General features: G+C 42.4%; 1 protein-coding gene across 4 annotated transcripts in view; it reads right to left on the bottom strand.

The window, feature by feature from the left end:
* Positions 1 to 16,784, bottom strand: part of LOC140195107 (lethal(3)malignant brain tumor-like protein 4) — a 402,850-nt gene that overhangs the window by 268,217 nt on the left and 117,849 nt on the right. For all 4 annotated transcript variants that reach the window (XM_072252853.1, XM_072252873.1, XM_072252862.1 and 1 more), the window contains 3 exons: positions 5,757 to 5,861; positions 3,818 to 3,953; positions 912 to 1,003 (listed from right to left, as the gene is read on the bottom strand). In XM_072252853.1, the coding sequence (XP_072108954.1) occupies positions 912 to 1,003; positions 3,818 to 3,953; positions 5,757 to 5,861 (333 nt within the window). The remainder of the gene's footprint in view (positions 1 to 911; positions 1,004 to 3,817; positions 3,954 to 5,756; positions 5,862 to 16,784) is intronic.

Here is a 16,784-nt window from a genome sequence, read left to right as displayed (position 1 = left end):
CATGTTCTATGCAGACACAATGTTCAACAAAGGTAGTAAATTCCCACAGAGAAAAGTTACAAAGAAAGCTTGGAGTCAACAAACAAAAAGTCAAATCCCCTGCAGGGATTACTGATGATAATTAAAATCCTAGGGAAACACAACAGAATTACACAGGCTGGAATCCATCATTAGCACGGTCAGTTGTGTGGGCTCAACATTAATGCAACTCTTAGTTAAACCCCACTTAGAGTACTGTGTTCAGTTCTGGTCATCTCACTACATGGCCGGAACAACATTGTAGGCCCAAGTGCCTGAAATATGCTGTAGATTTCTATGTTCTATGTAACTCTGGTTACCTCTTAAGATAATATGACAAGCAACAATGGTTGCACAGCCTTATAAAATTAACCAAGTGATTTCAGAGAATAAGGATTACAAGTTAAGAGCCAAAACACTTCTCATCAGTTTTGTAATCTTTGTTGCAACGCCACCTTCATTAGCACTTTGCTAAATTCTAAATGTTCCTGGTCATTTCAATCCTGTGTCAGGGCATCACTCACCCATTCTAACAAACTCATTGTAGCATCATATGCATGTGGTCACAACTGCAAATGCCAATGACAATACTGAATTCCTGAGATCTCCCCAAGCAGAGAAATGACCCAAGCTGCCCACTAAGTTGACTCAAAGGTATTTTCAAGATCAGTGCTGGATCACTTGAAGCAGTGGCTGATAATGGGCTACTTTCAAGACATGAAAGGACTGCAAAATAAAATTCTGCTGGGGTATATTAGGAGTGGCATTCAATGAAAAGGCTCCAGGCTCAATTTATTTAAATAATTATCTGTAAAACCAATAGCATAGAGAGAACAAAATATCCTAGTTATTGGGTCACCAGGAATCTGTTATAAATTTTTTTTAAAACTTACTGTATTCTGAATTTTAAATAGATTCTTTGGTGCTGCTTGGGCTTTGCAGTTTTTCAAATAGCTTGCCCAGTTAAACTCCTCTTCCTTGTAGCCTGAAAGAGAAATCAAAATCATGTTAATAATGGAAAATGTTACATAGAACATAGAATAGTACAGCACAGTACAGCCCTTCGGCCCACAATGTTGTGCCGACCCTCAAACCCTGCCTCCCATATAAGCCCCCACCTTAGATTCCTCCATATACCTGTCTAGTAGTCTCTTAAACTTCACTAGTGTAACTGCCTCCACCACTGACTCAGGCAGTGTATTCCACGCACCAACCACTCTCTGAGTAAAAGACCTTCCTCTAATATCCCTCTTGAACTTCCCACCCCTTACCTTAAAGCCATGTCCTCTTGTATTGAGCAGTGGTGCCCTGGGAAAGAGGCGCTGGCTATCCACTCTATCTATTCCTCTTATTATCTTGTACACCTCTATCATGTCTGCTCTCATCCTCTTTCTCTCCAAAGAGTAAAGCCCTAGCTCCCTTAACCTCTGATCATAATGCATACTTTCTAAACCAGGCAGCATCCTGGTAAATCTCCTCTGTACCCTTTCCAATGCTTCCACATCCTTCCTATAGTGAGGTGACCAGAACTGGACACAATACTCCAAGTGTGGCCAAACCAGAGTTTTATAGAGCTGCATCATTACATCGCGACTCTTAAATTCTATCCCTTGACTTATGAAAGCTAACACCCCATAAACTTTCTTAACTACCCTATCCACCTGTGAGGCAACTTTCAGGGATCTGTGGACATGTACCCCGAGATCCCTCTGCTCCTCCACACTACCAAGTATCCTGCCATTTACTTTGTACTCTGCCTTGGAGTTTGTCCTTCCAAAGTGTACCACCTCACACTTCTCCGGGTTGAACTCCATCTGCCACTTCTCAGCCCACTGCTGCATCCTATCAATGTCTCTCTGCAATCTTTGACAATCCTTTACACTATCTACAACACCACCAACCTTTGTGTCATCTGCAAACTTGCCAACCCACTCTTCTACCCCCACATCCAGGTCGTTAATAAAAATCACGAAAAGTAGAGGTCCCAGAACAGATCCTTGTGGGACACCACTAGTCACAATCCTCCAATCTGAATGTACTCCCTCCACCACCACCCTCTGCCTTCTGCAGGCAAGCCAATTCTGAATCCACCTGGCCAAACTTCCCTGGATCCCATGCCTTCTAACTTTCTGAATAAGCCTACCGTGTGGAACCTTGTCAAATGCCTTACTAAAATCCATATAGATCACATCCACTGCACTACCCTCATCTATATGCCTGGTCACCTCCTCAAAGAACTCTATCAGGCTTGTTAGACACGATCTGCCCTTCACAAAGCCATGCTGACTGTCCCTGATCAGACCATGATTCTCTAAATGCCTATAGATCCCATCTCTAAGAATCTTTTCCAACAGCTTTCCCACCACAGACGTAAGGCTCACTGGTCTATAATTACCCGGACTATCCCTACTATCTTTTTTGAACAAGGGAAAACATTCGCCTCCCTCCAATCCTCCGGTACCATTCCCGTGGACAACGAGGACATAAAGATCCTAGCCAGAGGCTCAGCAATCTCTTCTGTTGCCTCGTGGAGCAGCCTGGGGAATATTCCGTCAGGCCCTGGGGATTTATCTGTCCTCATGTATTTTAACAACTCCAACACCTCCTCTCCCTTAATATCAGCATGCTCCAGAACATCAACCTCACTCATATTGTCCTCACCATCATCAAGTTCCCTCTCATTGGTGAATACCGAAAAGAAGGATTCATTGAGGACCTCGCTCACTTCCACAGCCTCCAGGCACATCTTCCCACCTTTATCTCTAATCAGTCTTACCTTCACTCCTGTCATCCTTTTTTTCTTCACATAATTGAAGAATGCCTTGGGGTTTTCCTTTACCCTACTCGTCAAGGCCTTCTCATGCCCCCTTCTTGCTCTTCTCAGCCCCTTCTTAAGCTCCTTTCTTGCTTCCCTATATTCCTCAATAGACCCATCTCATCCTTGCTTCCTAAACTTCATGTATGCTGCCTTCTTCCTCCTGACTAGATTTTCCACCTCACTTGTCACCCATTGTTCCTTCACCCTACCATTCTTTATCTTCCTCACCGGGACAAATTTATCCCTTACATCCCGCAAGAATCTCTAAACATCGACCACATGTCCATAGTACGTTTCCCTGCAAAAACATCATCCCAATTCACACCCGCAAGTTCTAGCCTTATAGCCTCATAATTTGCCTTTCCCCAATTAAAAATTTTCCTGTCCTCTTTGATTCTATCCTTTTCCATGATAATTATAAAGGCCAGGGAGCGGTGGTCACTGTCCCCCAGATGCTCACCCACTGAGAGATCTGTGACCTGACCCGGTTCATTACCTAGTACTAGATCTAGTATGGCATTCCCCCTGGTCGGTCTGTCCACATACTGTGACAGGAATCCATCCTGGACACACTTAACAAATTCTGCCCCATCTAAACCCTTGGAACTAATCAGGTGCCAATCAATATTATGTTCTTGAGCAATGTAATTACTGTCACCTTAGATCACACAAATTTCACAAATCAAAATAACGTTATAAATGCAAATCAGATGGATCATTGTTTTGACAGCAATCAGTTAACTGTCCATAATTGACTGACCAAACTAATCTTTTCCCTCTTGCATGACACAAGATTAATTTGACTTTCCAGATTAATTCAGAATGACACAAGTAATTCTCCAATTTCAGCACCTGCAAAGGCAGCTGTCACTAAGATCAATGCAGCATGCTTTTCAAGTGCGAGAAATTACACACTCCGCATTGCATTCTGGCTTACTCATTAAAAAACATGTATGTCACTCTCTCGTTGAGCTATCAGACCTTTAGGAGGATACAATTTGTGGCTGGTCTTCTCACACCATCCCACTGGATGGATATCAGGTGAGTCACTGTTAATCCAGAAATCAAAACATTCAGAATATCCGTCAAAGTGGAGCCTCAGGCGAACACCGCATACCTGATGGAAAGAAACAGTCAAGTTATGTACATAAATTTTTTTTTAAAAAAAAAATCACCAAGTGCTTGAAGGAACTATTTTAGTGGTCTATGAATTCGACCCTGTATTTTTAATATGATTTGTTGTAGTGTCATTTTAAGCATTATCTCTATTATCAATAATAACTGGGACTGATTTTCCACTTTTATCCCTTGGCGCTAAATAGCCTAACCAGAGAGAACACAGGATATCTAGATGTCAAGGATCTCCTATCAAAAATCTGGAGGGCTTTATTATTGATGAGCTTTCCTCCTTATTGGAGTATTGCATTCAGCATTAATAAGTATTTAAAATTTGGCATGAAATCATAACAAGGTTTTATTTTGAATAAGAGCAGATTAACATAGAACACATAAACTTTGCTCCACGTTGTCTGTGCCAACCATGATGCTAGTAATGCCATCTGCCTGGATATGCTTAATATCCATCCATCCTCTGCATATGCCTGTCCGAATGCCTCGTCAATGTAACCACTGTATTCGTTTTCACCACTTCCCGATAGTACGGTCCAGGACCAACTGCTCTCTGTGTAAAACAGACTTCTTTAAACATTCCCCCTCTCCCCTTCATAACTATACATGCTAGTATTCGACAGGTCTGTCCTGGGAAAATAGACTCTCATAATTACGCCTGCCTCTCGTAATTTACATACTTCAATCAGGTTGCCTCTCAGTCTCCAATACTCCTGAGAAGACAATCCAAGTTTGTTTAACCACTACTTATAACTAATATTTTGCAATCTGGTGAATATGCCAGTGAACTTCTCCTGCATTCTCTCCGAAGCTCCCACATCCTGTATTAACTAAGACTGCATATAAGACTCCAAATGTAGCCAAAACAAAGTTCAGCAGCATCTACAGCATGACTTGCCAACAATTATACTTAACACTACGATAAGGCAAATGTGTCTATCTTCCTTATGACCCTATCTACTTGTGTTGACACTTTCAGGGAGCTATGGACTTGCACCTCAAGATCCCTTTGCACATCAAAACTCCTGCCACCTTCTATATACTTTCCTCTTGCATTTGACCTCCGAACGTGCAACACCTCGCACGTGTCCAGATGAAACTGCAATTGCCATTTCTCCATTCATATTTTGAACTGATCTATATCCTACTGTATCCTTCGACAACCTTCCTCACTTTCCCATCTCTGCCAGTTTTCAAAGTCATCTGCAGACCTATTACATTTTTGTTCAAATCATATGTCCCAGCAATGATCCTTCTAAAGACTGCATTTCAAATATCTTATTAGGCCATCACTGCCACCTAGAAACCTAAGGCACTTTAATCCAAGTATATAAATATGAAGTGTTATGGATGACTGATCTTCACCACCTTCTCTTATAAAGCAAGCTGGGGCTACTTAAGGTCACAGAGGCTAGCTTGATCTCTGACAACCATGCAAACAACACACATTTAAAAATATTAAAACCAGAGAAAATCAGTACATAATTCTAACATTTATCCAGTAGATATTACATATATTTCTTAGTGTTGTGTATTTAATATTTCAATAATATTTGAATAATCTTGTATGTGTATGTGTAAATATATTTTTTTGAAAGAGCTTCTTGTTCATTTAAATAATTCATTACGTGTTATATGTATAAATACATGAATTGCATATGTCATCAGGCTACCATGTTTTAGGTGCAAGCCTCGTTTAAAGGTAAACTTGAAGTTAGACCCACATCCCCAGACTCCTGTGTCTTCCTTTGAATTAGTTTAATATTCTGGAGTTCGAAAACCTAACACTTACCTCTGCAACTGACAGCACACAGAACATGGAGGGATGTCGCGGGTCAATACCTTCCAGTTTCATGCCTACTTTAAATCCATTTTTATTCTGGGGAACTAATTGAAACTGTAAAGAAAAATATATTAGTCTTTATTCTCCATAATTGGCTCCAATCATTGACAATGATTCACTGATACTTCAAAATAACTATTCATCATCTACAACTCCATGCTAGAATTGTTTACATTGTTTAAAATGTCAATGCACATGACCTTGTACCTTACAATACAACATTTGGCCAAGCCTTTATCTATATTTAAGGCAGGGGTTGATAGGTTCTTGATTGCTCAGGGCATGGAGGGATAAGGGGAGAAGGCAGAAGATTGGGGCCGAGAGGAAAATTGAATCAGCCATGATGAAATGGTGGAGCAGACTCGATGGGCCAAATGGACTAATTCTGTTTCCACATTCTATGGTCTTGCGGTCTTATTAAGTTAGCATTCTAAGATACTTTGCATCAGGTCAGAGACAAACTATAATTTCTCTGCCTTCTGCGTAACACCAGACTAGAATTCCTAGGTGGAATAAAGCCCACAATTGCACTCAGCACCCATCTCAGCAGTCAATAAAGGAGATATCTATACTCAGCTACTCAAAGATCATCTTCCTGAGTAGTGTGTGAGAGGGAGTTAACCTTAACCTCCCCTCACCTCCGCAGTAGTTACTCCATTTCCTTCCTCAATGCCCATTCTTCTGTAATAATGGCACCTGAAAAATCAAGACCTCTCATGGCACGGAAGGTCATTCAGCCCATCAAGCCTGTGTTAGCTCAGTGCAATCCCATTAGCCCCATAACCCTATTTCCCACTCCATCAACTCCTGCCACCCATCTATACGGGGTGATTCACAGTGGCCAATGAACCTATGACATAGGAGATAAACCCAGAGCACTGGAGTTGGTCACAAGCAGAATGTGCAAACTCCGCACACTGAGATCAGATCTGCCTTTCAACGCACTCTGGCCTTACTGCCTGCTGTGCTATGATGCGTTGAAAGAACAGTTTTCAGAGAAACTGAGCTTATTGGTGATCACATCCTGGAGCTTACTATTCCCTTCTGTTTGGTTCATTTGCTCAGCCACAAAGGCACGGTCAGCATCACCAAACTGCTGCATATTTTACAGAATATTTCAAAAAGCTTTCATTTTTTACATAGTACTTTGCATTGTTAACACTTCCATCACAATTTTACTATCTATTTATTTATTGCAATATAACACAGAATAGGTCCTTCTGGCCCCTCGGCCACACCACCCAGCAACCCCCGGTTTAAACCTAGCCTAACCATTGGACAGTTTAAAATGACCAACTTAACCTTCCAACTGGTACGTCTCTGGACTGTGGGAGGAAGCTGGAGAAAATACCAGATGATTGACAGGACACATTTTAACAGAGGCGGATCCAATGGCCTGCAGCTAACATGACTTCACTGTGGAAGCAGTTTGATGAAGATGTCAACCAAATTCTGGAGGCGGCAGCGAAGGGAGGGATCGATAGGAAGCTGCAAGCCATGACAACAATCATTGTCAGCATCGCAGCTGAACGGTTTGGAGAAGAGGAGAAGGAAGGCTCCAAAACATCTTACTCGAAGAACCAAAGAGCATTGAGGATCCACAACATCAGGCAGGAGATGAAAGCGCTGAAGTCCCAACACAAGGAGGCAGGAGAAGAGGAGCGCATGGCTTGGCCCAACTGATGTGCATACTACGAAAGAAGATCACGGTCCTCCGCCGGGCAGATTGACGTCGGAGGTGGCATCATGAAAGGGCCCAAAAACATGCTGCCTTTGTCGCCAACCCCTTCAAGTTCACCAAGGAGTTGCTGGGGGAGAAGCGCAGAGGGAAACTGGCCTGTTCGCAGGAAGACATAGACCAACATCTGAAGAAGATATATAGTGATCCTGAAAGAGAGCAGGAGTTGGGAGAGTGCAACATCCTAATAGATCCACCTGAACCGGATGTGCAGTTCGATATGTCAGAGCTGCAGCTAAAGGAAGTCAGAGAGGTAGTCCGCAAAGCAAGGGCAAGCTCGGCTCCAGGACCAAGCAACACCTCGTACAAAGTGTACAAGAGCTGCCCCAAACTCCTGCTGTGTCTGTGGAAGATCCTGAGAATCTTCTGGAGAAGGGGGAAGATCCCAGAATGGTGGCAAATGGCTGAAGGGGTGTGGATCCAGAAGGAGGAAAATGCCACCCAGATAGACCAGTTTCGCATCATCTCCCTGCTGCGTGTCGAGGTGAAGATCTTCTTCAGTGCTGTTTCTAATCGGCTGTGCACCTACCTAGCAAAGAACACCTATATTGATACATCAGTCCAGAAGGGAGGCATTTCAGGGATGCCGGGCTGTCTGGAGCACATCGGTGTGGTGACACAGTTCATCAGGGAGGCCAGATAGAACAAGGGCAACCTGTCAGTATTGTGGCTCGACCTGGCAAATGCATATGGCTCCATTCTGCACTAGCTGGTGCAGCTCACACTGACCAAATATCATGTCCCCAGCAGAAATAGAGACCTTATTGTTGATTATTACAGCAACTTCAGGATGAGGGTCTCTTCAGGAGCAATTACATCAACCTGGCACAAGGTGGAGATCGGCATCATCACAGAGTGCACTATCTCAGTGACACTGTTCTCCCTAGCCATGAACATGCTCACTAAGTCTGCTGAACCAGAGTGCAGAGGGCCCAGAATGAATTCCGCTCAACGGCAACCACCTAGCAGTGTATTCATGGATGACCTCACAGTCACCACAGAATTAGTCCCAGGCTGCCGGTGGATTCTGCAGGGGCTCGAGAAGCTGGTGGAGTGGGCCCGGATACGTTTCCAACCTGCCAAATCAAGATCGATGGTGCTGAGGAAAGGGAAGGTGGAGAACAAGTTCCGGTTCAGCATCGCAGGCACAGCCATCCCAACCATCACAGAAAAGCCAGTCAAGAGCTTAGGCAAAGTTTTTGACAGCTCTTTAAGGGACACAACATCCATTCAGATGACCTGCACCGAGTTGGATGGCTGACTGAAATCTGTGGACAAGTCTGGCCTACCTGGGAAGTTTAAAGCCTGTGTGTATCAGCATGGCATTCTTCCCACAATCCTGTGGCCCCTCGTCGTCTACGCAGTTCCGATCTCCACAGTCGAAACCTTAGAGAGGAGGGTTAGCAACCACCTCGGGAGATGGCTGGGGCTGCCAAAGAGCCTGAGCAGCATCGCACTCTATGGACACCACAACAAACTGCAACTGCCCTTCAAATCCTTGGAGGAAGAATTCAAGGTAACAAGAGCCAGAGAAGTGTTACAGTATAGGGACTCAAGTGACCCAAAGGTAGCTAGAGCAGGGATCCAAGTGAGGACTGGCAGGAAGTGGAGGGCAGAGGAAGCTGTTCAGGAAGCAGAGGCAAGGCTGCATCACAGGAGGCTGGTTGGAGTGGTCACACGAGGCCGAGCTGGGCTGGGATCCTTTCCAACTCCCCAAATGGACACCAGAGGGAAGGAAAGGCATCCTCTAGTTCAGGAGGAGGTGAGAACAGTAGTGGAGGAGACAAGAACCTGCAAGGTGGTGAGAACGAAGCAACAGGGAGCTTGGACAAGATGGGAGAATGCGGTTGAGAGGAAAGTAACCTGGGCTGATCTTTGGAAAGCCGAACCACACCGCATCCAATTTCTCTTCCAGGCAGTGTACGATGTGCTTCCAAGCCCATCAAACCTGCACACATGGGGCAAGGCAAGACACACATCTGTGTGTCCACTGTGCTCCAAGCGAGGAACCCTGGAGCACATCCTCAGCGGCTGCGCAAGGGCACTTGGTGAGGGACAGTACCGATGGAGGCATGATCAGGTCCTGAAGACCATCGCTGAAGCCGTCAGCGCAGGAGTTGAGTGGGCGAAGCGGTCCCGACCCTCCAAGCAGACATTGCCTTCGTCAGAGCTGGGGAGCAGCCAATACCCGCCAAAAGAACATCTGCAGGCATCCTGACCTCTGCAAGGGACTGGCAGCTGTTGGTGGACCTCGAAGGGCAGCTGAAGTTCCCCAACCATATCGCAGCCACCACCCTGCGACCAGACATTGTCCTAGTGTCTGAGTCTACTAAGCAAGTGGTGCTGCTGGAGCTGACAGTCCCACGGGAAGACCGCTTGGAAGAGGCCTTTGAAAGGAAGCTCTCCAAGTACACAGGACTGGTCAGCAACTGTCAGCAGGCTGGATGGAGAGCGAGGTGTCTCCCAGTGGAGGGTGATTGTAGGGGATTCATAGCCCGTTCTTTATTTAGAGCCTTCAGCATTTTGGGTATGGAGGGAGAGAGGAAGAGGAGAGCCATCCGCAGTACCACCGATGCGGCAGAGAGGGCCTCAAGATGGCTGTGGCTAAAAAGAGGGGAGCCATGGAGTCATAAGTAGCTAGCCATCTGTACACAAGCTGGGGTCTGATCAGGCCCGGCTGGGTCACCTGGAGGAGGTTGTATGATGTTGAAAGACCTGAAACACCTGATGATTCCAGGAACATCACTGAAGATGTGTCCAGAGGCATCAGTAGATGTATGTACACAGCTAACTGAATACGAAGCGTTATATTACAGGCCATGTAGACTTAGAAGATCATTTTTTCCCCCACCTGGAGATTGTTAATCAAGTGATTTGAATTCTTTCATGTTATTCAAATTTGCGAGGCAGAAAGTAAACAAGGAATTCACAGTAGCCAATTACTTGAGAAGCACAATTGTTTAGCCTGTATTCAAGGAAATTAACCAGTAATATGCATCATATCCATAAACAAGAGATAGTCGAAGGACCTGATAATATTTCATGATTAGGCCTATCCAGTATGTGAACAAATTGTAATTGTTATCAGCTTAGAGGAAGCTATCCACACAGATTCAACTGGTTCAGAGCTTTAATTCCCCCTCTCCTGCCAATAAATGCAATCATTGCATTGAACAATAGTATAACCACAAATTCAAAGAATCTTAGACTACACAAACCAGGAAACAGGAAAGTACATCTGTTAGATTTTTTTTAATGGATATAACTAAATAAAATAGGACATCTAGGTGCATGGCAGTAAAAAAAAATCAGAAGCTAATTTCAAGATGTTATTTTAAAATCTATCAAGTTTAAAAGTAAATATTTTGAGTAAAATAGACTCACACACACAAAATTAATTTTCAGAGCCAGAGGGTTTACTCATTGGTGCCTCAGTGTGGCATTTAAAGATAATATTTATGTATCAAGCTCCAATTTTTCAGTTGTTGAAATGAGGACAGGATGTAAAAATTCCAGAATCATTCATAGTGAGTCAAAGCAAAGTGATTTTCTGATTTAATTGTTGACACCTCCGCTGTACAGAGACACAATCAAAAAAAATGAGTGGCGGAGGGTGGTGAGTCAGTGGATTCGTTGCCACAGGCAGCTGTCACTGGATCAGGTGACAAGGCTTATTTAAGGCGGAAGCTGATGGGTTTTTGATTAGTCTGGGCATGAAATGTTATGGGGAGAAGGCAGGAGAATGGGGTTGAGAAGGAAATGGATCTGCCATGACGGAATGGCAGAGCAGACTCAATGGGCCAGATGGTCTAATTTCTGCTGCAATGTCTTATGGCATGACTGAAAAAGTGACAGAGGGCTAAAGTGTAGATGTGAGCGGAGAATAAGATTAATACATTTAAAAGACAAGGGCAAGGTTCTGATAAATCATAAACAAATTTAATCAGAAGAGAAAGAGAAGGAATAAGCTGATGAATAGAGTAAAGTAGAAAGGGAAACATCACAAATGAATGCAAGAAGTGTTTTTAAACAGAGCATTTAGAAGCATAAATGAATGTTGAGTGACATAATATCTGAGCTACTTGGGAATATTATAGTCCAGGAGAAAAGAGAAGTAAAAAAGGGAAACTGTTAGGACGTGAGGATATTAAGGATGTTGAATTAGTACAAAATCCAATTTGAATGAGTTGAGAAAGAACAGGGTATGAATATTTGTGCATTACAAGTAAACTTTATCATTGACATCAATAAGCAAAAATAAAAATAACAAATGCTGAGTATGTTTTGCAAGGAAGATAGACGAAACAGGTTAACAATTTTAAATGCACTCAAGCTACTTACTATGCAGATTGAAGAGCAAAATTGCCAGGAAATTAAACTAAACAAACAATTGTTACAAAAATGGTCCTCTGGTACCTCACTCGTGGCTAGCAAAGACAGAAAAATATCTAACACAGTCCCAGAAATTTCATCTTTGCTTTCCCACGACATCCGAGGATTCACATGGGCTGGCCCCAGAGATTTTCCTGCCCTAAGACCGCCCCAACTCCTCTTTCATAATGGAACCATCATTCAGTACTCCTTCCTGAACACCAGTAACTTCTATGACCTTCTTTGTAGTAAATACAGATGAAATTTATTCATTTAAGACCTACTCATTCCCATGGCTCCACGCATAGCAACCATGCTGGGTCCTTAAGCAAACCTTTTCTCTCCCTATTTATACCACTGTAGGCGTAATATACGGAGTTTTCCAGAATTCTTTTTGAATTTTGCATTGGCTTGTGCTGAGCCTTGCAGGTGGTTGTCTTGGTAAAAGAGCAGCGTTGTGTGAAGCAGTTAGTGCCAGCAATTGGCTATCAGGGTTCAGTTCCCGCTGCTGTCTGTATGTGGGTTTCCTCTGGGTGCTCCAGATTCCTCCTGCATTCTTTCTTTTTAAATCTCTATATTAAATTTTCAAAATTATAAACACAGTAACAATGTTGATACAAAGAGATTGGAATAACCTTAATAAACATATACTAAAAAGATTTTAAGTAACAGGTATAATAGACTTCCAAACTCGTAATGAAATTAGTCATATAAAAAAAGAAATAAAAAGAAAAAAAAATATAGAATACTAAACCCAAAAAAAAAGAACAAAACAGGGCTAGACCAATATCTTGAATCAGACACGTTCAGTAATGTCGTCAACTCCGCTCCCCTATTCATATAATTTAAGTTAATAAAAAAGATTCGGAAAGGTCAAATTACATCATATGAAAATGTTGCATAAAAGGTTTCCAAGTTTCTTCAAATTTAACCGAAGGATCGAAAATATCACTTCTAATTTTTTCTAAATTTAAACTTAATATAGTTTGAGAAAACCATTGGAATGTAGCAGGAGGATTCAATAAAATGGGATAAAATTTTTCAATTAGTTATATGTGCTAAACATACATTAATACAATTTAAAGTGTGCATAGAGCCCATATGTACAAAGATAAATTAGCCCATTTTTATTCCCATATAAACCCTATTTGTGATAGATGTCACTCTGAGGTGTCTTCTTTAATTCACATGTTTTGGTCCTGTCCTCTTTTGGAAAAATATTGGAAAGATATTTTTGATATTATTTCAACAGTTCTATGTTTTGATTTACAACCCCATCCTATTACGGCAATTTTTGGATTGCCAATGGTAGAACATAGATCTTTGTCTTCTTCAGCCTGTCGGATAATAGCATTTGTCACTTTAATGGCCAGAAGATCTATTTTATTGAACTGGAAGGAAACCAATCCTCCTGCATTCTAAAGATGTACGGGTTGGGGTTCATAAGTTGTGGGCATGCTAGGTTGGTGCCAGAAGCATGGTGATACTTACAGGGTGCCCACACACTTCCTCAGACTGTGTTGGCCATTGACGCAAATGACACATTTCTCTGAAGCAAGAGATAAATCTGCAGATGCTGGAAATCAAAGTAATACACACAAAATGCTGGAGGGCCAGGCAGCATCTGTGGAAAAGAGTACCCAGTCAACATTTCAGGCCGGGACCCTTCATCAGGACTGGTAAAATGAGATTAGAAGTCAGAGTAAGAAGGAAGGGGGAAGGAGAGGAAGAAGCACCTCCTGGTGATAGGTGGAACTAGGAGAGGGGGAAGAGTGAAGTAAAGAGCTAGGAAGTCGATTGGTGAAAGAGATAAAGGGCTGGAGAAGGGGAAATCTGATAGGAGTGGATAGAAGGCCATGGAAGAAAGGGAAGAGGGAGGAGCACCAGAGAGAGGTGATGGGCAGGTAAGGAGATGAGAGGGAAAAGGGGATGGGAAATGGTGAAGGGGGGAGGGTGGCCATTACTGGAAGTTCAAGAAATCAATGTTCATGCCATCAGGTTGGAGGCTACCCAGATGCAATATAAGGTGTTGCTCCTCCAACCTCAGTGCGGTCTCATCGCAGCAGTAGAGAAGGCCATGGACCGACATGTTGGAATGGAAAGCAGAATTGAACTGGGTGATCCTGCGTTTTCTGGCAGACAGCACTGCGGAGGCTGATGTATTGGTAGGTGAGGACAAGAGGAACCCTATCCCTGGTGGGGTGGTGGGTGGATAGAATGAAATGGAAGAGATGCGGGTGAGGGCAGTGTTGATGGTGGAGGAAAGGAAGCCCATTTCTTTGAATAAGGAGGACATCTCATTAGCTTTGAAATGAAAAGCCTCATCCTGAGAACAGATGTGGTGAAGACGGAGGAATTGAGAGAAGGGGATGGGAAGAGGTATAGTCCAGGTAGCTGTGAGAATCGGTGGCTTTATAAAGGAATTCAGTGGATAAACTGTCTCCAGAGATAGAGGCAGAGAGATGGAGAAAGAGGAAATCGATCAGGTAAATTTGAAGGCAGGGTGGTATCAGTGGATAAGCTGCCTGCAGAGACAGACCGACATGCACATTTTTCTCTGTAGAGATATTCTTTGAATTTTCTTCCATTGTCTATGCTAGGTTGACAGGATCTGTGGTTCATGTTGATCTTACATTAGGGTTTGAGAAGCAATCGTGAAGTTATTGAGTTGAAATTATTTGGGTTCAATTTGTTGTGAAATATTTGTATTCTGTGTTCTTCCATCAACATATTTACTTTATATTTTGAAATATGGGCATCAGTTTTAGCAATCAAAAATGTCCATCCAGCTTTGCCAGATATCTGGGCGATCAGTAGGGACTCTGCTGGAGCTCACTCACTCACTAAATCTCGACTCCATGGTGTACACGGTCAGCAAAACAGGACCTCTGTCGCCCTAGATGCATGCATGGTTTGTTAATCCAGGAGATGAATCCCAACATGATTTCTTGTGGTTATATCTTAACAGTGCTGGAAGGGGCTTTACCTAAAATTGGGCAGTCTTTCATTTATTCTGTTATGGTTATTATTCTATAGGTTTATTGAGCATGGCAGCAAAATATGAATCTCAGGTTGTATATGGAGTATGTAGTTTGATAATAAATTTAGTTTGAATTTTGAAATAAAATCCCTGTAATGCAACCAAATTATGCTCAACTTAACGGAGAAATTTGATTACATCACAATAAATAAAGTGCAGATCTCCATATGGTTAAAAAAAAGACACATATGTTGTTACTTACAATATTGTAATTAGTGGAAGTATCACCGAGGTATTTTATAAATATTCATATTGACAAAACTAGGACAAAAGCAATGATTAGAATTATTTTCATCCCCATTGCTTTTATGGATCTACACCTTAATCCACAGCTGTTGCCGTTGTTCCTTGTCATGCCTTGTGGCGCATCAGGCGGCGTTTTTGCTGTTTCTGTAGCACTTGACTGTTTGTCTATGAGGCCGAGTTGCTAGCTCGATGCTCAGCCCAGCACAAAAGCGTGAAAGGAACCGACCGGATTTGAACTTGGGACCACTTGCCTTGAAGTCTGATGCTGATGCCACGATGCCACTACACCACCAGCCGGCTATTAATCCACAGTTAATTAACTAATTTTCAATCAAATCAGTAAAATGTTATATCAGTCTGTATTTGTGCTACTTTGAGCTGGTCACAAGATAGAAACAGGTTTTGACATGCCCATCCGTTTGCCTTTCTCATTGTCAGGAAATACTATGTTTTTGCAACCTGCTGCTTCCTGGGCTGTGATTCGTATTTTAGCATTTAGAGAAATCAAATGGAATCCTTAGCATTTATAGACTAGATAGCAACAAGTATAACAATTCCAAATACATCAAAATAAAATTCACTTGGAAACTTTCTATTAATTAAACTAGCTCTTCAGATTCAATTAAAAAAAATACTGAAAGGTTTCAATCTCTCTGTGGAATATTTCCATTTAAGTCTGATCCTAACACGTTGGAGTTTTCCACTCCTTAAAAAAAATGCATTAATATTAAATATCAATTTTGTGCACTCTTGTACAAGCGGAAAAATCATATTTATGTACGTGAAAGCTCAAAAGGCAAATATAGGGAACATTACCTTCACAGAAACAATTTGAGTTACCTTCCTGCACTTGAATTTCAATGAACGCAGCAATTGTCACCCAGACACTATTTGCTACATGGCTGCTGGTTGCTTTGGAAACTGCAAGAATGATTAACCGAAATTCATCGGGGAATACAAATCGGCAGAGAAGTTTTCAGCTGTGAGTTTTTAGGTCACAGTAATGTGAAATGACAAATGATGATCATCCTTTTTATGTTAAAATAAACAATGATTGCATTGCGTTGCTAAGGAACCATGCCCTGGACAGTCATCTGAATCAAAAAAAATTATTGAGCTGTAATCCAATTACACTCTTTTAAACAAAAAGCACTACTGTAATTATTTTTTGGTCACAATACGTTCGAGATATTGGATGTAATATTGATCCTATTGAGCAGTAGCATTAATAGGCATACATTGCCTACTCACCTGACCCTGCAATAAGTCTAAAAATATCAGCTTTCTCTTGTGTCTTCCACAGATCCCCTCTTCCCTTTCTCCTTTTCTACGAGAGAATTACCTTTCCTCCCTGGAGCTCATTTAGTGCCACATTCTGATGGTAAAAAAGTTTGAATGAAAATCTGGCTGAGCGGTGCCACAACAACCTCACACTCAATGCCAGCAAAACCAAGGAGCAGATTATTGACTACAGGAGGAGGAAACCAGAAGTCCCTGAGCCAGTCTTCATCAGGGAATCAGAGGCGGAGAGGCTCAGCAGTTTAAATTCCTCGACGTTATCATTTCAGAGGATCTGTTCTAG

This window comes from Mobula birostris, chromosome 1, assembly GCF_030028105.1.
Source record: "Mobula birostris isolate sMobBir1 chromosome 1, sMobBir1.hap1, whole genome shotgun sequence".
In the NCBI taxonomy this organism is placed as follows: domain Eukaryota; kingdom Metazoa; phylum Chordata; class Chondrichthyes; order Myliobatiformes; family Myliobatidae; genus Mobula; species Mobula birostris.
The sequence above is the reverse complement of the archived record's forward strand: the minus strand, read 5'-3'. Positions and strand labels throughout refer to the sequence as shown.